A 20783-nucleotide genomic window follows, 5' to 3' on the forward strand; every position below is an offset into this window, starting at 1 on the left:
GGCTTGCCATGTTCTGTGGCTCTCCAGCAAGTGGTGCCACCCTCCGAGGATACCTCTGCTGCCCACCCGTGTTGGCCACACCCAGCCCACGCAGCTACTGCCAAACGTGAGCTCGGTGTGACGTTGCAGAGTCGCCAGGCCAACCACACTTGCCATCCACGGCCATATCTGGTGCCGTGGCTCTAAGTTGTAGGACTGTTTTTAATAAATCGAGACTTGTTAATAATGGTTGTGTCATTTCTTCACCTGGGGAGGCTCGCGGTGGTGAGACCAGAGGCTGCCTGGCTAGCCTGGCGGAATGGCAGTGCTCCTCTCGCAGCAGTGACATGCAAGAAGCATGCATGTGCCCAGCTGTGCCCACCGTTCTGGCTGCCCGGTCGATGGAAACTCTGATGCGCTCTGGTCAGATGGGAGAGTTTAGTGGCTCTGTCCTTACGCCGTGGGAACCGGCTCACTGCTGTTCCGAGAGCTATGGTGGCGCTGCCCACCGTGCCGAGGGCCAGGGTAGGGGTCCTGTCTGCTCTGCCTCCTGGGCAGAGCCATGTGCCTGTGTGCTCCGGTACCTGCCACCTGGGCTCGAGGCCCACGGGCAGGCTCAGTGTCACTAAGAGTGCCTGCCATTCCCTGCATACCATGTAGTGATGAATGTCTGAAAAATTGCTTTGCCGTCGAAAAAGAGATTTGTGTTGGGGAAGTTTTCCCCAGGGGCTGCCAGGAGCCACACAGTGCGCGCGGTGCTCCAAGGCCCAAGCTTGGCCTCACAGGATGCCCTCTTCCTCTGCAGGTCCTTTCTGCTCAGGAGGCCCAGGGACAGCTGCTGTGAGCAAGTGAGCAGGGGACACAGACCAGAGGGGAGCCTCCTGGGGGTGGGGGACCTCCAGTCAGGAGCGATCCCTGAGGGCCGACAGCAGATCGAGTCTCCTCAGGTCAGTGAAGCAGTCAGTTTACCACACTTGTCAGCATTTCATTGGGCAGTCACTGGTTCCGAAAAGTCATGAAGCTAGTTTGCCTTCTAGACCAGGCTGTATCAGTAGCCCCTGCCCGCAGGGCTGCAGGCCCCACACCGAGCAGGTACCCACCCGGGAGGGGCCGGCGCAGTCAGTGCTGCGCGACTCCTGACTCACGTATGCTGTCCTTGCATCCTGTGCCAGCGGCTGGCTTGTGTGCCTGGCATACGTGAGACTGCTCCCTCCAGGCAGGCAAGGCTGCACCAGGCAGCTTCCTGCACCGAGACCACACGGCCTCCTTGTCCACAGGTGCATGACTTGGCTGCTGGGAGGATTTAACTCAAGGGGAGCCCAGGTCCTGGGTAGAATGGAGCCAGCATGCCTAGGCTGGTCCCCAGTGGTTTGTCACCCCACCCCTGTAGAAGCGCGGAGTTCCAGGGCCTGAAGAGGAAATGAGTCGCTAGAAAATGAGGAGACATGCAGTCCTTCCTTGGGGCACTGGTGACAACAGTCAGTGCGGTTTATTGCCAGGAATGCTGACCAGAGCACAGAAGGGGGCTCCCTCCCCCTCAAGGGAGAGGGCCAGTGGAGGGACCTTGTCCACTCTGACCTCCCAGCTCTGTGCTTCTGGCCTGGTCCCCAACTCCAGCTCCCCCCAGGCTCAGGGAACAGAACTCATTTCAATCCAGCTGGGGCTGTAAGACTGAGCTTGCAGTCCAGGCGTCCCTCTCTGATGGTGACCACCTTGTCCAGAACAGGGTCCAGTGGACCCAGGATTTTCCCAACCAAAGCTGGAGGCCTGAGGCCACCACCTTGACAGGTGGTGGGAAAGCAGTCAGATCCGAAGGGAAAACAAGGGGGGGGGTGTGGCCATAGTCCAGCTGGGAGTGGAACTCCAGGGGCAAGGCAGCCCTGAGCCAGCACTGCCCATGGGCATGGCTCCTGTGGCTCTCACCACCCACAGCGCCAGCCACCTGCTGGGGGGCACCCAACATGGGTGCCCTAGCACCAGGCCAAGGAGCGAGGGCCACAACCCAGCTACCTCGGAGACTTGAGGGCTCAGTACCCCTCAAAGACTCCAGGCCACACAGGCTGCTGGCTGTACCCTCGTCCCCAGCTGCCAGCAGGGACCCCACCTACAACCGACAGCTGCAGACTTGCTGGGTCTGGGGGGACGGTGGGGGAGGCCCCTGGGCTGGCTCCCTCTCCAATACGCACACTATAAACTTGGAAATGAAGATCAAAGCTGGACAGTAAAAAGGCCCTGTGTTCCTGCAGAGCGGCAGCCCCGCAGCCGCGCACAGTTGCCACCCACACTGGCTCGCAGGCCTACGGACGCTGACCTGGGCTACCCTCTTGACAGCCCAGGCCCGAAGCCAGCCACCCGCCGGCTCTCAGGGGCCTAGTAGTTGAGCTGAGGAGGGCACGTTCCTTCCTTGCGATCCAGCTGTGGGGTCAAACGAGAGAATGGGTGAGGCCTGGAGCCTGTGGTGTGGCCTCCCCACTCCAGGGCTGAAGCCCCGCACCTGCTGGTCCTGTCTTGGTGCTACACTGGGCTTCTGGGCCAGGGGTGGCTTCTTGGTGGCTCCCCGAGGGGCAGCGGCGGGCCGGCTGGGCTCCTCCTCACCGGGCGGCCCCACGCCCCCAGCCAGCGCGTAGTGCTGTTTCCGCAGCTCCCCGAGCCGCACGCGCTCCGCCTCCAGCGTCTTCTCCAGCTCCAGCACGCGCACCTGTGTCGCACAGCCCAGTCAGCTCAGCACAGCACCAGCCCTGGTGGGGACAAAGCCCTGGCCACGTCTGAGCTGCTCACCTGCGTCTCCATCTCCTGCTTCTTCAACTTGATGAGCGACAGGCCGGAGAAGTCCATGGTGTCTGTGGGTAAGAGAAGGGGCTGAGTGTCTGGCGCCCACTCCTGCCCAGTCCCAGAAGCCAGCAGCCCCCAGCACCACCTCTGTCCTCGATCTGCTCCTGGCCCGACTTGGTGGAGGCCACCACGCCGGCGGCCCTCTCATTGACAGCACGTGAGCACTCCTGTAGGCGGCCGAGGCACGGGCTGCGCTTGTCGGCCTTCACCTGGGTGGGACAGCAGTGGGTGGAGAGGGCTGGGCGGCCAGCCCCGGCCTTGGCCGCAGCCCAGTCGGGCGCCAGGCGGTCGCGGGCAGCAGCACAGCTCACCTTGGAGGCAGCCACCAGCTGGGCAGTGCTGGCCGCGATCTCGTGCGAGCAGACGATGAGCTCCTCATACTTGCCTGTGTGCAGCACCACCCTGTCCGCCGCCTCCCTGCGTGGGGGCGCAGCTGCTCACGGCCGGGTCTACCCGCCCACTGCCACCTCCGACTCCCTGGGCAGGAACCGGCCCCTAGCCCCCAGCTGGGCACCTACACGAGCTGCGACGCTCCCCAGCCCACAGCCTTGGAGGCAGAGATGAGGCCTTCCGTCCATCTCGAGTTCTTCGCGTAGAATTCCTGTTGTGTGGCTGCCCCCTGGTGGCAGTGAGAGGACATCACATGCGAAACAAATTGGTCCCCTGGGGCACACAGCCCCAGCCTCCCCCCCATCCTGACATTCCTGGGGCGGGGGGATGCCCGAAGGAGCATGGCGGGATTACACCCTTCAGGATCCCGTCCCTGGGGCGGGATTCTGTGTGGGTGGTGACTGTGTGGGTGGCTGTGGCCCCAGCTCACCCTGCCACTCTCCACGATCTCCTTCTGCAGGCTGGTGGAGGTCATCACCAGGAGTCGGATAGCCTGCAGACCGAGAGGTTTGGCTCTTGGCATGCCTGCCCCCATCCCTACAGAACCTCACTGGGTGCCAGTGCCTACTCACCTTCATCAGGTCTGTGCAGGAGTTGAGGATCCTGGGGAGCAGTGGGAAGAGAAAGTGTCAAGCGTGAGGCTTCAAGGGGATGGCCAGAGCAGGGCAGGGGAGCTCTGGGGAACCTCCCAGAACGGAACAGGGGTGGGACTAGGGCACTCCCTGCGGGGAGGGGCAGGAGCAGGACGCACCTCTCATTCACCTCTAGCTTCAGCCCTGAGCTCTCATGGCGGGCCTGGTTCATCATGTCCTGCATTCAATGACAGCCATGAGTCAGCAACAGTCCCAGGTCAGGGCAGGGACCCCAGGACCCTCTTGCCCTCCCACAGTGGACCTCAGAAGCCCCAGGAAATGCTGTCTGAGGGTCCATGCAGCTGCCCCTGTCCTCAGGGCTCCTAGAGGAATGGGGGACACTGAAGCCAAGGCCCCACCTCGATCCTCCGCACAGCATCCTCGATGGCTGCGGATGTAGCTGCCATCTCCTTGTCAACCACCGCTCCCAATTCCTCCTGCCGTACATCCAGACTCTTGGGTTTCAGCTCCTGGGAAGACAAAAGCCACACAGATAGGCTTGCACTGCACCACAGGTGTCTGGGAAGGTGTGGGGCCACAGGGCTGAGGGTGCTGCAATCTAGCACAATGGTCCCCTAGCCCGCACTGAGAAGGTGGAGAGGGTGGGGAACACAGAAAGGTAGGTGCCAGGCACCCTACAGCCTACCTGGCCCAGCTGGAGGATGCTCTGCAGGGGGTGCCGCACCAGGCTGGGCTGTGCCCGAGGCAGTGCCTGGCGCTCCTGTAGCTGCCCCATGAGCTCCAGTGCCCGGGCCCCACACTCCCGACAGGCGTCCATCAGGCCTACAGAGGGACAGTGTGAGCGAGCTTTTGCCGCAGGCCCAGGAGAAGCCTCACACCCCTGGCCAAGGCCACGTGGGCCCCACTCACGGTCAGCAGGATCGGTGGGAGCCAGGTGGGAGGTGGCGCCCCCATTGACGATGGCCTCTGCAGCCAGGTGGGAAAATCGGGTCAGGGCTGCCACCAGGGCATAGGCGTCTGTGGGTGGAAGGGTCAAGTCAGCTGGGTGAGGGGACGTGAGGTCCTTGTGTCATCTCTTAGCAACATGTGAGGTGCCAGTGCTCCCAGTTCATGGACCAGAGAAGTCCCTGTTTCCCTGCCCCTGCAGACACCCGCTGGTCACAGTCCTGAGGCTTCCCAAGACCTCCCCCCAGAGGACCTGCAGGCCACACTCACCCTCCGGGGAGGCCAGGTACTGACTGTGACCGTGCTCCAGGACACTCACGGCGTCCAGGGCCGCCTGAGCCCTGCTCACCAGATAGGCTGCAAGCACAGTGCGACTGTTAAGGAGGCAGCCCCTCCTGGTCTGAGGCGGGGAAGGGGGTAGATGCCCACCTGGGGAACTGGTGCAGCGCAGGTGCAGGGGGTCGTCCAGCGTGCTCACAGCATCCTGCAGGATGGCCCTGGCCTCGGCAGCCGCGCCCTGCACCACTGCAAACTGCTCGTTCAGCAGCTTCTGCCGCAGCCCCTGCTCCTGAGACTCCTGGGTGGTATGGAGGACAGGACATGGGGTCCTGGAGTCTCCTACGGCCTCAGGACAGAACCAGCTCTGCTCAGGCAGCAGGGGAGGCTGCTGAGCTCGAGTCTGTCCTGGGGCTGGCCTGTGCAGGTGGGAGTGAGTGCTCAACGAGCCTTTGCCCTGGAGACGGCCTGAGAGGGCGCCCAAAAAGCTGGGCCGCAAAGGGTAGAAGGGGGCAGTGTGGCCCGGGAGCAAAGCTGAGGATGCGGAAGAACTGGAGCCCGCAGGGGGGCGTGGCAGCCCCTACCTTCTCTGCCAGCCGCCCCTGCAGCTCGGCCCTCTCCTGAGAGCTGCGCTGCCGCTCCTGGCTCAGGGCTGCCTCCTTCTCCTGCACCAGGTCCTGGGCTGCCCGCAGCTCGGCTTCCTGCTGCCGCATGGCACTACTCAGTGCATTCCTCTCAGTGCTCAGCGCATCCAGCTGCGAGCTCAGCTCTGACCCGCTCTGCAAAGGCGTGGGCCCTGGGCTTAGGGTGGGGCTGCTTCCTGTCTAGGGACCTCCTGGTGTGGGTCTAGGCCCCCATGTCACCCGTGTGTGGCCCAGCTCAAACAGCACACCAGCCACCCAGCCCAGGGGCACCTGCTCCGTGCGGCTCAGGGACTCCTGCACGTGCGCCAGCTCGCCCGCCTTGGCCTCCAGCTCCCTCTTGAGCTTCTCCAGCTGGTCACTCTGCTCTTCCAGCTAGGACACCACAGAGTGTAACTAGGGCTGGGGGCGGGGGTGGGGGCTGTGGCCTTGAACACCAGGTTCCGGGGGCCATACCTTCAACTCGGACTCACGCTTCACCTGCTCCATCTGAAAGGCCAGCTGCTCCTTCACCCGGGCCACCTCCTCCTGGCTCTGCTGTGTCACTGTCAGCTGCTTGGCGGTGTCTGCGTTCTGCAGGACGGAGAGAGAGGCAGGCTCAGCTCTGCCCGACCCCGAGGGCAGGCAGCACAGGCGCAGCATGGCCCAGGAGGGCGGGCGCCCACCTTCCTGAGCAGCTCGGCATGTGTGTTGATCAGCTCGCTGTGCTTCTCCCTCAGCTTGCTGTAGCGCGCCTCAGTGGCACTCGCCTTCCCTGAAGCCAGGACAGAGGCTGAGGTCAGGCCCAGGTGGGGACCCCGCCCAGTGCCACTGCCCAGCTGCTGGCGCCGCACACACTCTCAGCCTCCTCGCGTAGGCCCTGGTTCCGCGCGCCCTCCTGCTGCACGGCCCGCAGCTGGGCCAGCTCATGGAGGAGCTGCTCGTTGTCCACCAGGGCCTTCTGCTTCTGCTTGCGCTGCTCCTCCAGCTCAGCCTCCAGGGCATTCACCTGTCCCTTCAGCTGCGCCACATACCGCTGGGCCTATGGGTGACAACAGGGACAGCGTGGGGCTCCAGCCACCTGGGCTCCCCCTTTTGCCCACAGCCACTTGCCTTACCTCCATCTTGATCTTCTCTAGCTCGGCGCGGAGCAGCTCCACCTCCCTCTTCAGGCTCTCTATCTGGAGGTCCCTGGGCAGAGGTCCTGGGACTCAAGCCCCGGACCCTGGAGCACCTCTCTCCAGGCCCTGGGTGCGTCCTGAGCTCGAGTTTCCTGCAGACAGGGCCCATCCCCACCCACATCCCAGCCTTACCTGTCGTCCTTCATGGAGCCATTGGGGGGTCCGAAGGTCTGATCAAAGAGGTCGGGAGCCACCTGCACAGCAAGGCATGGTGACTTCCACCCACCTGTGCTCTGGCCACCCAATGCCCCAGTACTGCAGGGCAGGACATGGGGAGACCAGCACTGGGGCGCTTACCACAGGCTCCCCGGCGGGGGGCCCAGTGCTGATCTCAATGAGGTTCTCAGGTTCTTCGTCCTCTGGGGCCTCCTCAGGGATCACCACCACGGGCTTGATGTGCTCAGCTAGGGCTGAGGCCCGCAGAAAATTGGGGGGACTCTGCAGGGACAGAGGTTGGGGTGGCTCAGCTACTCTTCCCTGTGGTCCCCAGAGCCCAAAGGTGGGGTGCAGGCACCTCAGGCAGCCGGGGGATCTGGATGAGCCGCTTGAAGTAGATCATGTCCGAGGCTCTGCGGAAGAAGTTCCGGAGACTGCAGGCAGAGACAGGAGGAGGGTCACATCACTGGGGAGCCACGGAGCCCTGCAGCCAGGCCCGCCCTGCGCTGGTACCTGTGGAACTGCTCATGGAACCGGTCCCGGTGGCCTTGCAGGGTGTCTGCTGGGAGACCTGGAGGGGGCAGCACAAGTCGAGGGGTGCTTCCTCTCTGGACACCTGCTCTGGGCTCTCCTCCCCTGCCTAATGCATCCACATTCTGCAACCCCAGATCAGAGGCCCCCCCATGACCTGCATCAGAGCCATTGCAAGGAGGCGAAACCGTTTCCCATCCCACAGCAACGGGTGCCTGGTCATTCCTGTTTCCTCAGATTATATGACAGATTCCCGAGCAGCTGAGGGGCCACTGTCCTCGCCTGAGGCAGGCTTTCTGAGACAGTCACAATCTGTGACTGCAATCTAGGAGACCTAGTCCCAGTTATCTAGGAGGCTGAGGCAGGATTGCAAATTTGAGCTAAATGTGGGCAACTTAATGGCCATCTAAGACCTTGTCTCGAAAAATAATAAAGGGTTGGGGGTATAACTCAGTGCAGATGCCCTGTGCTCAATCCCTAGAGCCCATAAAATAGTCATTAAACTGTAAAACTACACTACTCAAATCTTTCTCCTGCTTTGGAAAATAGTGGTTATTTTCATAAAACCTGTTTTTTTTTTTTTTTAAACCTGTTTTTTCCATGAACGGATAAAGAGCTCACTATCACTCATTCTGACAGCATCGAGGCGACTCACAAGAGTGCAGCTTGAACAGCAGCTTCACTGTGTAGTGGTAGAGGTGGCTGCAGTCCTGGATGACCTGGATGAGTGGGGCCAGGCGACACTGACCAGAGGCCATCTGGGACACCGCGATGGCTGTGTTCAGCTGCCGGAAAACTGCATGGGAAGGGTGGGAGGAGAGCGCGTGAGCAGCGCAGCTGCAGCTGGGCCCAACAGCTGCCCCAACTGCCTAGGCGACAGTGACCTGTCATACAAGGTCACAGCAAGGTGCCCACCAGCTCCAACCCACTGTGAAGTTTAGAGAAGGAAAGGGTCAGAACCACAGGACCCCAGCCCTCGCCTCCTCCAGGCTGATAACCAGGCCTGAATCAGAATGCAGAGTCCGACAAAGGACAGTCGCAACTGCCTTCTCCCTGGCCTGCAGCTTCTCCGGGACAAAAAGCAGGCAGAGGGCCAGGGCGGAGAGTGAACACGCAGCCCCTTGCTGGCAGAGCAGATCTCTGCCTGGACAGGGAGGAGGCGCGGAGCCCCTTCCTGGCCTCTCCATTTCCAGTTAGTGCCATCCTAGAGGCATGCAGCATGCGGGACACGGGAACAGATGGCACCACGCAGCCTGCATGCTTCCCGCAGCCCAGTGTTTCCGGCTCTTTCCCAGCCACTGTGTGTCACACGCATCTCTCAGCAGCCACACTGTCCCCTGCAGTGGAGCCGCTGGGCTGCAGCGGATGCGGGGACCCCTGTACCTGGCACCACCACAGTGACCTCATTTTGTGCTTTCTCAAGACATCTGTGTCACTGTGGGTGGGGAACTGCGGGTTCCCTGCACTTCTGTTGTGGGGACCACTGTTGTCCATATGGGCTGCTTCCTGGGCTAAGAGCAGCCAGGGAGGGGACACGGGATGAGGCTCCTGCCTGGTGGCCTCTGGGCCGTGAGGGGCTTGGGCCTAACACCTCTTTGCTAGGGCGCAAAGCCACAGCCCCGGTGCAGCCACACCCTGCACACCTCCAAGTGTGCCCCGCCTCCCAGCCCACAGAGCCCTGTCAGAACCAGCTCAGAGCCCAGAGCAGGGCTGCCACCCACCTCAACTCCAAGTTTCCCTTACAACGGCACCTGCTTCTTGCACTGCCAAGAATGCTGAGGTCCCCCCCGCATTTCCTGCCTACTAGCAGCTCCCCGGCTAGAAAGCCTTGTGTGACTCAGAGGTGCCCAGTGAGACCCAAAGGCGGCAGCCTGGGGAGGGCCGCTGCCAGCACACTGTGGCCTGCAGAAACCTAGGGACGACCCCCACACCCCAGGGCCCCGTGCTTGGGACTGATGGGGTGAAGCGTGCGGGCTGAAAGGACTGCCAAGACTGTCTCAGACGGGTCAGCAGGCTTTGGAGGTTCCTATTCCTAGGACGAGTGTGGACTGCGGAGGGACAGGACCTTTTAAGAATTTGTTTTTGTGGTGCTAGGGGTTGAAGCCCAAGCCTCACACATACTAGGCAAGTGTTCTACCACTGAGCCACGCCCTCAGTGCCTTTTACTTTCTGAGACAAGGTCTTGCGAAGTTGTCCAGGCTGGCTCTGCATGTTCCATCTTCCTGCCACAGCCTCCTTAAGGCACCTCACTACCAACCTGCATTTAAGAATGCTGCCTAGGCACAGCTCAGTGACCAAGCACTGGCCTCGAAGGCCAGGCCTGGGCTTGGGCTCCTGCTCAGCTGTGTCCTGCACTCGGAGCTGGGCATCCTCTCAGGACGACTCACCTGATTCCGACAGCTTTAGCTCGCAGTCCATGTAGTCAAACATCTCCACAGTGAGCTGGAAGCTGCAAGGTGAGAGGGAAGAAGGGGGGCTGGGGTGCTGGGCCCATCCATCCCAAAGACCAGAGGGTGCAGGGAGCCTCTGCACAAGAGGGAAATGTCCAGGTTCCACCCTCCTGCCTGTGCTCCTAGTGTGAGCACCCCATGTAGGTGCCTGGGTAGGAGGGGGCTCGATGACCTCCCTCAGGGTAGTGGCAGAGGAAACTCACATATTGTTGACATCGGTCCCGGCTGCCTTCTCTAGCACCTCGTCTGTCACCTCCAGGCCCGCAGGAAACTGGGGGTGCTGCAGAGAGACCCCAGCTGCAGGCAGGCTGCTGGCCCACAGCTCTCCCAGGTGCTCCCGGCAACATCAGCTCTGCCCAGCTCTTCAGCCAAGGAGCAGCCAAGGAGGACCCAGCTGGGCAGTGGAGAGACCCTGGGGAGGAGCAGGGGGCGGGCCACGGACAGGACAGACCCACCACAGTGTCACAGAGAAAAGCCTATGACCTCAGCCCACAACTCCCAAGTAAACTACCTTGAGGTGGAAGGAGATCTTGGTCAGCAGGAGTTTGGTGTAGACATTCACCAGCTGTCCATAGCGATCGTGTAAGTGGCCCTATGGGGACAGAGCTCAGTGAGGCCACTGCCCCAGGCCACACCTGAGAGCCCAGGAGTCAGGCAGACAAGGAACAGGTGGGAAGAGAAGGAGACAGGAGCATCAATCCCAAGCTCAGCAGTCGCTTGTCCACTCAACAGTCACTTCTATATGCCCCACCGCTTCCTCCAGCTTCCCTTTATCTGGTCCTTGTCATTCTAGCCAGGGACCTCTTCTGAGAAGAGGTGCTTTGTCCAGGGCAGCAGGCCAACTTCCTGGGACACTTCAGGAAAGTGCCACAGGCAGATAAAGGAGGCGAGAGGCACGTGCACTGTCCTGTCCCAGTTGTTCCAGCTCCGTCTCCCACGCTGTGCGCCCTGACCTCCAGGAACAAGGATAAAATTCAGGGGCCCCTCAGGGTCTGAACGCCTGCTCTCTCAGCAACAAGTGGGGCCCCCAGAACAGACATGTTACCACCTGGTGACCCCAGTGCTGCACAGGGCCTAAGACCAGGGCACCTGCACAGGGCCTAAGACCAGCACCTGGGGAGCAAGTGGAAAGTGTAACCCTCATCTGACCATACAGCACCGGGATCCACACCTCCAGATGGGCCTCTCAATGCCAGAAAGCAAGGCTGCCACTTCACTCTGACGCCTGCCACCCCCACCACGGCCGACTTCTGCCCAAAGAGGAGGCGTGGACACCTGCACCTACCCACAGGTCCCCGATCTCCCGGATGTTACTCCGGTAGCGCTGGCAGTCGTGCAGCACATTGGCATGGCCATCCCGCAGGACCTTATGCAGTACGTGGCAGAACTTCCAACTGAGGATGGCGCTGCTGGGCAACGGGAGGCCAATGGCATAGGACCAGAAGGTGAAGGCGCCCTTCTCGTGGTGTGTGCCCAGAATGATGCCTACAAGGTCAAGGTCAAGTGAGCGCAGAGATGGAGTGGGCGTGAGGTCAGGACGCCCCAAGAACACAGGCACATAGCTGCAGAAGTTGTGCCCACACTCCAGTCCCCACCGCACTGCAGGCAGGACCATGCAGCCTGCGCATGCTGCCCCTGGCCTCGGCCCCCAGCAAGCACACAAGGATACGCCGGGCATGCTTCTCCTTCACGGGGGCCTCCTGGCTGTTGATGGCCTTGCTGATGCTGATGGCCTGTGGGGACACAGGGGCAGCTGTCAAATGCCATGGCCCATGGGGGGGGCACAACCAGGTGGCAGGTGCAGGGACGAAGGAGGGGCCCTCACCCTGAGCCCCTGCTGGTTGGGACCTGTCACTGACACCCAGTGCCAGAGTCACAGAGCCTCCCAGGGCTCTGGGAGGGAGAGCGGGAAGCAGTGCTGGTAGCCTGGGTGACACTGCTGTCTCAAACACCCCAAAGACCCTCAGGTCTTGGGGAAAAGCCACAGAGCCCTGAGACTAGACTCCTTAGCCAGATTCCTTCCATGAAGGGCAACAACGTCCCCTCTCCCGGGAGGAGACCATCACCCATCTGTCACGAGGGGGCCTTGTTCCTGGTCCTGACTCAGTTCCTCCCCACACAGAAGATGTGATTGGCAGAGGGTGGAGGGGACCACGTGGCACCTGAGAAGCAGCCCTTCTGGCTCACGGCCTCCTGCCTGGGACACTGCAGCAAGCCCACTCCTCCCGGCAGCAGGGTTGGTGAGCGGGCAGGGACAGCACTTGCCTCAGCAGGAGGCACAGAGCTGAGCCCATGGCTGCCCAGGGCAGTGTGGCGTGCGATCTACTCTCCACCCAGCGGCTCCCCTGCGCCCCACACTGCTCCGAGGGGACCCTCCATCCACTGTGCTTAAATGGAGTCAGCCGGCTTCTGCATTCACTCACAAGCCAGTGGGCCACAGAGCCACCTGTTCTGTGTCTGCTGAGCCCATGCCACACAGCACCCGGGTCCCAGCAGACCTGGAAGACGACACCTCCCAGTGGGAACAATGGCCTAGCACACAGCATCAGCAGGTCCCCTTTCTCCTCCTTGAGCTCCCCACTTTCTTCTTCCGTTTAGTACTGAGGACTGAACTTATGGCCTTTCCAGTAAGCCAAATCCCCAGACACTTTTTGTTTTTTTGAAAATTTTCTTATTTATTGAATTTTCAGAATCATAACTTTTTGATTGTGCCTGCTTTTTTTTTTTTTTTTTTTTTTTTTTGTGGTAAATGAGATCAAACTCAGGACCTTGCACTTGCTAGGCAGGAGCTCCTGCCACTGAACTACATTTCCAGCACCACTTTTTAGTTTGAGAAAGGGTCTCATTAGTCACTGCTAAGTTGCTCAGGAGGAGCTTGAACTTGAAACCCTCCTGCCTCAGCCACCCAGTGCTGGGCTATAGGCCTGTACCACCACTGCTGATCCACGATGCCACATTCTGGGGGAGAAACTGAAGCCCAGGGGATTAGGTACGTGGCCCGTCTCCTCTAACCAAGGACAAAGCCAGCGCTCTGAGCCAGGTCTGCCTGCTTCCCCGCCCCACAGCCTTAGTGACCACCACCAGCTGGCACCGCCTTCCCTGGGTAGGGGCTCACACCAGTGGCCCTGCCCCTGCCTTCTCACAAGCCCAGAGTCGATCCTTTGCCGGCTGTGTAACCCAGCCTCAGCCAGCCTGCCATCTGAGCTGGCCACCTGGCCCCCACAACGCCTGTGAGCAGGTGCAGACGCCGTCGCCCCACTGCCCAGCGGCTCTTCAAGGGTCCCTGCGCACTGTCTTCTCTCAGCACGCCTGCCAGAGAGTGACATGTTCCCCGCTTGCATGGTCCTGCCTGCACACAGAGTCCTCTCCAGATCAGGGAGCTGGGGCGCAGCCGCAGAGGGCAGGAGGGTGCCAGTCAGGCGCCGCTAGCCGGAACACAGGCCCGTTGTGTGCGGGCTGCAGATGTGTGGGGCGGCCAGGCGCCACACAAGGGGGCCCAGTGCTCACACAGTGGGGGTTTGTGGGCACCTTAGCCTCTCCGTCCCTCCCAGGCAGCAGCCAGGCCTCATTCCAGGAGTGGGCAGGGTGACAGGATGGCCTCGGATGGGGTCCTTGTTGCCAGGCATCCCGACACCTCTACTCAGGACTACAGGCCCCAGCAGGCCTGACTTTGGTGACAATGCTTCTCAGCATGCCCCCCACCTGCTCGGTGGGCTTCACTCTGCAGAAAGGAGGTGCTCCTGAAAGCCCAGAAAGCCTTGCTGTGCTCTCTGGCCAGGGCTCCTGGGCAGCCCTGGAGCCACAACTGTTCCAGTGGGCAGGACACAGGGAGTCCCCGAGGCCCTTGTGGGGCTCCCTGGAGAGAAACAGAGGATCATGACCTCGAGGGCAGAATAGAAACCCAGTGCTGCGGACAGAAGAGTCCTGAGGGCGGTGGTGACCATTTCAGGGGTGTCCATCTGCTGCCTGGCACCCTGACTCCTGTCAGGCTCAGGGCTAGAAGAACCTCAGGCAGAAGAACAGTCTGCTGACCCCCACTGGCTGAGTGCCCTTGGGGACAGTGGGTAGCACTGTGGCAGTCTTGGGGGTGCTCTCCCCATTTCTGCAGAGGCACAGAACCTTCTTGGGAGGCGGGCAGGTTCCAGCCCCAGTTTAGGAATCCGGGGGGAGTGCAGGGCAGACAGGTGTGGTGTGGAAGCAGCCCCAGCACTGCTCTAAGGAGTCTCACTGCGTTCCACCAGAGCCAGGGCCCACCCCAGCCATCCTGCCGCCCAGCTCAGGGCCTTGGTACCTCTCCTGTGCCCCCCAGTCACCTGCTAAATGCTCTCTCACATCTTTTTTTTTTTGGTGGAACCCGGAATTGAACTCAGTCCCTTGCGCTTGCCAGGGAAGCACTTATTCCACTGAGCCATTTCCCTGGCCCCACGCTCTCTCACATCTTAACCCCATCTGCAGCACTGCCATCAGAAAGTCTTGTCTGTCTGCCACCGTACACTGTCCCCACCTCAACCCCAGAAACGGAAGCACAGGTGACCCCTAGAGCCCACACCTCTGCAGCTGCATGTCAGCCACCCTCCAGCAAAAAACTGGCTGAGAACTGTGTGCTGCACACCACATGCCAGGCTTCTGTCACTGTTCCCCAGCGATGGAGGACAGCCACAGGCTGTGGGTTCCAGTGCACAGGAGGACCGTGCAGCTGACACGCAAACCTGCATCATTCCATAGAGACTTGAGCTTCTGGGGTCCGGGAACTGAACCTCACAGATTCCAAGGGACAAGTGCCCTCTGGCTCCCTGGTGCAGTCCCACACCATGCCTGGCAGTCACCAATCTGTCCTTTTCTTGTTTGGCTTTGCTGCAGTGTGGGGGGGGGGTGAGCCCAGGCGCAGTGGGCAAGTGCTTGACTCCATGCCCGTCCCCTGCCCCAAGCCCTTAAATCTTTCCTGGACACACAGGAGAGGGCCACTCGAATGCGCCAAGCGCTTTCCAACCAAGGGCTGGCTAACTTCAAGGCAGCGTCTCTCTCCAGCTCATAATTTAGCCACAAGAGCTACATGGTTGAGTAGCTATAAAACAATTTCTGTTTTTAAAATCAACCCTGGAATGAATCAACTTAAGCCTCCTTGTGCTGTTATCACGAGGCCCGTGGCAGGGACAGAAACGCTCTTCAGAGGCTGGCAGCATGGCGGGTCACCCTGCTCCGCACTTTCAAAGGCTGGCGTGAAGGACAGCGCGCTCTCATTCAGGCACTCTCGCCACCTCAAAGGCCATTGATGATGGCAAACACAGCACTTCTGTGGCTGCGACGGCCACACAGGCCACGTGCACAGCAGAATGGATCGCTACTCTGACAGGAAGGAAGCGCTGGCTGCCCCATGCAGCCGTCCCTCTCCACTAGTGGCTCCGGCCCCCATGGGTCCCAGCCCTGTGTTCAGGAAACTGGGCCACAGCAGCCTACACGTCCAAGAGAGCCCCAGGGAGAATCCATGTTCTAGAGAATGCCAACAAATTCGCAACCCAGTCCACTGCCACCTGTGTTGCTGACTTTGTGGGTGACACACAGGAGCAGGAAGATTTGGCCCTGAGTCACACTCCCACCATGCCAGTTCTAGAACTGGCAGGGACCCAGCCCAGTGGTTTCGTTCCTGGGCACTAGTGACATCACCAAAGACCTGTCTGTCCCACAAGCCAGGGCCTGAGTCACTCCCAGGCAGACAAGCCTGTGGCAGTTGGAGGCTGGTGTTTATTTGCACCAGAGAAAAAAACAGTTGACCTAAGTAAGCTACGTCTTCACAGGCGCGTGACCGAGGATGGCCATCCTGCCTAAGGGTTTCAGGCCATAGTAGACAGGCTGCTGACCAGGGCTGAAGCAGGCCCAGCCTCACATCTGTCCTCTGCTCCCTACTCCTCGGCAGAGCACACGACGACAAGGGAGGCCACAGGAAAGCGCTGGTGGAAGAGGCTTCACAAACAGGGTGACACCTGAGCCAGCCCTCACCTACGCAGGAGCTGGCAGGCGGGCAGCGCAGCGGGGGAAGGCCAGGCTGCCGAGCACAGCCACCCAGCGGGACCGAGCTCGCAGGCTGGTGGCTGGGTTTCCGACACCACTCCAGAGGTTTCCACGCGGGCTGCCTGCATTTCATTCGCAGGTTCCGGGCCAAGTCCACACTCTTCTACTGAGAAGGGCAAGGCTAGCCAGGTGGGTGGCACACACCTGTAAGTCGCTGCTGCCCTAGAGGCTGAGGCAGGAGGATCAAGCATTACACGTCCGGCTGTTCTTTATTTTGTGTTAATGAGACCGAACACGAATAAAGAGCTGAAAAAACAGCTTGGAGGAGAACCCTTGTCTTGCACACAGGAGGTTCTGGGTTCACCCTCTAGGACTACAAGTGTGAGGGTCAGTTTGCAGGCCATGTGGGCCCCATCCTCTCTGGAGTGCCCTCCTGCAGATGTGTGCTGCAGCACAGCCACCAGATGGAGAACATCTGGAGGACTCGCACAGGGCCTTACTCTTCCAGGGTCGGCTGTTCTTCACTTGTGTCCCCAGAAGCCCTGGCTCCCCACTTATGGTTGCCTAAACTCAGGGCTCAGGTCAGCATCCCACAGGGTCAGTCTCTGTTCTGCACACAGTGAACCCAGCATCACCACACCCCAGATCCACGCATGTCTACAGATCCTCTGTCTCTCCACGAGGGGCGGGGAGGCTGTTAGTACACCCATTTTGCAGATGAAAAGACTGAGGCACAGGAATGCAAAGTGACAAGAGCCAGCCTGACCTAGTATCTTGCCTGTTCTGCCTCAGCCCACAAGCCCTAGCTGGCATCTCTCCCCACTACGGGGGAGCGAGGATGACTGGAGACTCCCAGGGCATACTGTTTTGTCCTGGATACACAGGATCTGGGAAGGTGACACTCAAGAGGGGGGCTCTGGCCACCTGGAGCTTTAGAAGGTGGCCTGGGGATGCTGGGCCTGGTCTTTTCTCTCCCTGCAGAGGAGCCTTGGCGTGCCTCTGGGCATCCAGCTGTGGGCACCAGGACTCTGCTTGTTGCTTGGGACACAATGGGGAGGGGACAGGACACCCTGGTGCCACCTGCTGAGGCTCAGCCTCATGACTATGGTCAGACACATCCCAGCCACCCACTACACAGGTCAGGAGTCTTCCACACTGGGGCTGGGCACCTCGTTCATTATCAGAAACGTTTTGCAGGCCAGGGGAGGGTGAGTGGCAGCTTTTGCTGCAGATTCACTCTGTTTAGGAAGTGGCCCGGTGGGCATGCACGGGGCCCAGGGGTCTTAAGACACTGCGTTCACCCTGGGAACTCAGGGCAAGCTCCAGACAGCAGTCTGTACCCTGCGGTCTGCTGCCCATAGCGAGTCTGAGGGCCACCTGGCTGGGAGAGCGCAACCCCATCCTACTTGCAGGATTCTGGTGCCAACAGAACCAGCCGCTGCTGAGGCCTGCACACTGCTTCTTCAAGCTCCCTGGTGCTTCAGACACTGCACTATCGAAAGCGGTAGCCAGCTGTGTGTGGCTTCTAGGACCTGGCTCGTGAGCTGCGCCAAATACATACCTGACTTCAGAGACTTAGGAGTGAGTGAAGCATGACGTGAACTAGCCCATTCAGGTTTAGTGACTACTCGTCGAAAGGGCGATGCACAAGTGCCTGCCTGGCCAGTGCAAGGTCCTAAGTTTGGTTCCCAGAACCACCACCACCACCAAAAGGCCACAACAGACTAAATAAAAAAGATATAACTGCTCCCAACACCATGGGAGGCTGAGGCAAGAGGATCACAAGTTGGAGCCCAACCTGAGTAATTTAGCAAGACCCGTCCTGAAAATAAAAAAATAAGAGGGCTAAGAAATTAACTCAGTGTGAAAGACACGGGTTCAATCTCCAGGAGGAAATAAATGCTCCAAATGAAATTGCCTCCACCTGTCTGTTTATGCTCCTAGAGGCCACTAGATGAGCCCAAGTGATACCTGTGGCTCTTCTATCAGGCAGGGCGAGGAGTTCTGAGCTGTTGATAAACGTGAGTCTCTATCACGCAGGCTATGCAATTATGTCCCTGACCTGGAAAATGCCAGCCTCTAAACTGTCTCTGCTGTGACTGCTACAACGAAATGCCACAGGCAGGCTTCGTGGCTTAAGACAACAGAAGTTCAGACTACAGAGATGGCCCCATTCCTTGGTGGACTCCTTCAAAGCCTCCACGGGCTGTAGAGTCTTCAGCTGCATCATTCCAAGCTCTGCCAATTCTCATCCATACCTGAAGACCCTGTGGCTCCACTGGGCCCACCTGGTCCCTCATGCCACTCACCCAGCTCCAAGTCAGGTGCTGTGCTTCCGCTTACCCAGTTCTGTAGCACACGCACTGGGCCCAGGGCCTGGTACACAACATACTTGGGGGCCATTATGCAACCTCCTCCACAGTATCGCTCATTCTTAGAGCAGCCTCCTCACAGGACAGAAAGCCTTTAGGATTTAAGCAAGCAGCTCAGGGACAGTGGCTAGAAATCACATATTCCTGCTATCAGTGTGTTTCCTGAAGGCATGCCAACTTTTTTTTTCCTTGTAGTACCAGGGATTGAACTCAGGACCTTTACGCTGAACTACATCTCTAACCCTTTTCACATTCTATTTTGAAACAGGGTCTCTGGGCCGGGGAGATGGCTCAGTAGAATAAGTGCTTCCCTGGCAAGTGCAAGGCCTGAGCTCAATCCCTGGTTCCACCAAAAAAAAAAAAAAAAAAGAGAGGGTCTCACTAAGTTGCCCAGGCAAGTCTCGAACTTGTTACCCTTCCACCTTTGCCTCCCAAAGCAGACCAGTTTTTGAACCCTACAGCCAACTTTCGGGTTCAGCACACAGGGCTAACGTATCCGGTAGTATTCTGTATTCAGAGTATAAAAATGAGAAGCAATTAATAAAATTTTGTCCCTCTGTTTTGAAAAGGGGCTTTCTCCCAAAGGGACTAAAGTCACAGGGCAGAAGAGACAGCTTTCTGGACACTCGCTGGGATCAGGAACCCACTCAGTCCTGCACCTTAGGAGTTTGAAACCCATCCCAGCCACAAGCGCAGGGCACCCAAATCAAAACCTGGTGCCCTCACCCAACACTCCTGAGAGCTCCCTGTAGCAGCCAGGGCAAAACAGGGCGTGGCCTGTCCAGAAAGCAACCTCCCAAGCTCTTCTTTCTGACCCAAGAGGACAAACAAGGCTGGTGGGCAGGGAGGAGCTCGCTCCTAAGCCAGCTGCACTGCCCCCGCAGCGCTGTCAAAGTCAAGGCAGGCTGCGCCTTCCAAAGGAAGCAGGTCCGAGAGCGGAAGTGCTATTTTCTGTCCCGAAGGAGACCAGAAACAGGAGCCCAGTCTCTCTGGGCCCTTTCCACGGTGAGGCCTGGCTGGCAACTCACTGGATATTTCTGGGAACGATCTAATTAAATATTAACCACTTAGAAAACCTCATTCTTCCATCCCTCAGCAAGTCACAGTGAAGACAGACCCAGCCACTGGACACGAACTCGATTCGTGCTGAAAAAGAGCCGTGGGTGCCCCAAGTTCAGTGAGGTTCTTTTCAGTACCTCAAAAGACCCACTGATCCAAACGACACAACCCATTCTGTTTACAAACCCACCACCATGTCAGATTCGGCCTGACATCCAGGAGGGTGGCCCTTACCACCATTCCTGAGCAAGATCAACGGACCTAGCCATTCAAATCCAAAAATCAGTGAATAAACAAAGTTTTCTCTGCCATTTCTGTCTCTCCCTGTGTTCTGCAAGTTCCTGGCACAATTAATTATGTATTAATGACTTTAAATTAAATGCCATGCTTGTTCTTTTATGACAGACTCCCAGGCTGGACCAGATGACGATGACAGTGATCACATGGGCACATTAATCATTTGCAACCAGGTTGGTTTCCGAGCTCAGAGCTTGGGGTTCTATTTTCACTTTCATTGTCAATCTGAAGCTCAAAGGTTGGAAGGTCTCCCATGTTTTCTTTTATTTCAGAAGAAAGCTGTAGCGGACAGACTGCGTGTGAATACTGAAGTTGTTTTGAAAGTGACTGATGTCCTCTGGGACGGGCCAGGTGGAGCCTGCTCAGGGAACCCACAAACGCAAACGTCACTAACCTGCTTCAGACTGACTTCCTCATTTCTAAAGTAAAAAATTTCATCCATTTCAGTCTTGGTTGACTTCCTTAGCTAAATATGTCCCCCGCCACCCATCTCCTGGGGACAAGAACACTTCAGAGTTCATCAAAATGAAAGGAACAGAAACTGGGTGTGGGGGTGCACGCCTGTAATCTCAGCATTCAAGAGGCTGAGGCAGGAGGGCTGCAGCAAATACTGAGGCATATAGGTGAGTTCAAAGCAGCTTGAATTGCACAGCGAGCTCTTGTCTCAAAAAGGGTGTAGCGGGCGGAGGTACATCAGACCCGCACCAACACAGGTACACACACACACACACACACACGAATCATTATTTAACCTCCACCCTGCACCTTCCCGGGTTGGGCCCTCGGCTGGGCAGAACTGACGCGTGGGAGCGCAGGAAGAAGCCTGGGAAGTTTCCGTCTGCCGGGCGCCGGCGTTTAACAAGGGGGTGGCGGGCTGGGTGGCCAAAGCCTCCGCGCCGGCAAACGAGTTGGGCGACCTTCGTGAAACTTTTCACCCGTGAATAATCAGGCGCGGATAATCAGCCGCGGCCCGCCAGGAACGCAAGCCGGGAGCCCCTCGCGGAAGCGTACGGTCCCTGCGGCGGGCGGAGCGGCCGGCGGGCGCAGGACCCCAGCCCGGCCTCCGCGCCCGCTCCGGGCCTCCGGGCCTCCG

At 59.2% G+C, this 20783-nt stretch overlaps 1 protein-coding gene across 2 annotated transcripts in view; it reads right to left on the reverse strand.

Moving 5' to 3' along the window:
• Positions 1-1430: 1430 nt before the first annotated feature.
• Hip1r (huntingtin interacting protein 1 related) overlaps positions 1431-20783 on the reverse strand; it is a 19798-nt gene continuing 445 nt past the window's right edge. The window contains exons 2-31 of one of the 2 annotated variants that reach the window (XM_004635884.2): positions 11623-11686; positions 11239-11438; positions 10465-10545; positions 10157-10233; positions 9891-9952; positions 8159-8299; positions 7486-7543; positions 7331-7406; positions 7114-7254; positions 6949-7010; positions 6754-6826; positions 6494-6677; positions 6322-6410; positions 6113-6229; positions 5930-6031; positions 5600-5794; positions 5169-5316; positions 5010-5096; positions 4704-4811; positions 4480-4616; positions 4193-4303; positions 3953-4011; positions 3774-3804; positions 3632-3694; positions 3330-3430; positions 3123-3228; positions 2897-3020; positions 2758-2819; positions 2474-2677; positions 1431-2394 (exon numbers count right to left, since the gene is read on the reverse strand). In XM_004635884.2, coding sequence (XP_004635941.1) covers positions 2350-2394; positions 2474-2677; positions 2758-2819; positions 2897-3020; positions 3123-3228; positions 3330-3430; positions 3632-3694; positions 3774-3804; positions 3953-4011; positions 4193-4303; positions 4480-4616; positions 4704-4811; positions 5010-5096; positions 5169-5316; positions 5600-5794; positions 5930-6031; positions 6113-6229; positions 6322-6410; positions 6494-6677; positions 6754-6826; positions 6949-7010; positions 7114-7254; positions 7331-7406; positions 7486-7543; positions 8159-8299; positions 9891-9952; positions 10157-10233; positions 10465-10545; positions 11239-11438; positions 11623-11686 — 3108 coding nt within the window. In that variant the 3' untranslated portion in view covers positions 1431-2349. Of the gene's footprint in view, positions 2395-2473; positions 2678-2757; positions 2820-2896; positions 3229-3329; positions 3431-3631; positions 3695-3773; positions 3805-3952; positions 4012-4192; positions 4304-4479; positions 4617-4703; positions 4812-5009; positions 5097-5168; positions 5317-5599; positions 5795-5929; positions 6032-6112; positions 6230-6321; positions 6411-6493; positions 6678-6753; positions 6827-6948; positions 7011-7113; positions 7255-7330; positions 7407-7485; positions 7544-8158; positions 8300-9890; positions 9953-10156; positions 10234-10464; positions 10546-11238; positions 11439-11622; positions 11687-20783 lie in introns of both variants that reach the window. The other variant, XM_023720494.1, reaches the window with a different exon arrangement.

Source organism: Octodon degus, unplaced genomic scaffold, assembly GCF_000260255.1.
Source record: "Octodon degus isolate 3935 unplaced genomic scaffold, OctDeg1.0 scaffold00076, whole genome shotgun sequence".
NCBI lineage: Eukaryota > Metazoa > Chordata > Mammalia > Rodentia > Octodontidae > Octodon > Octodon degus.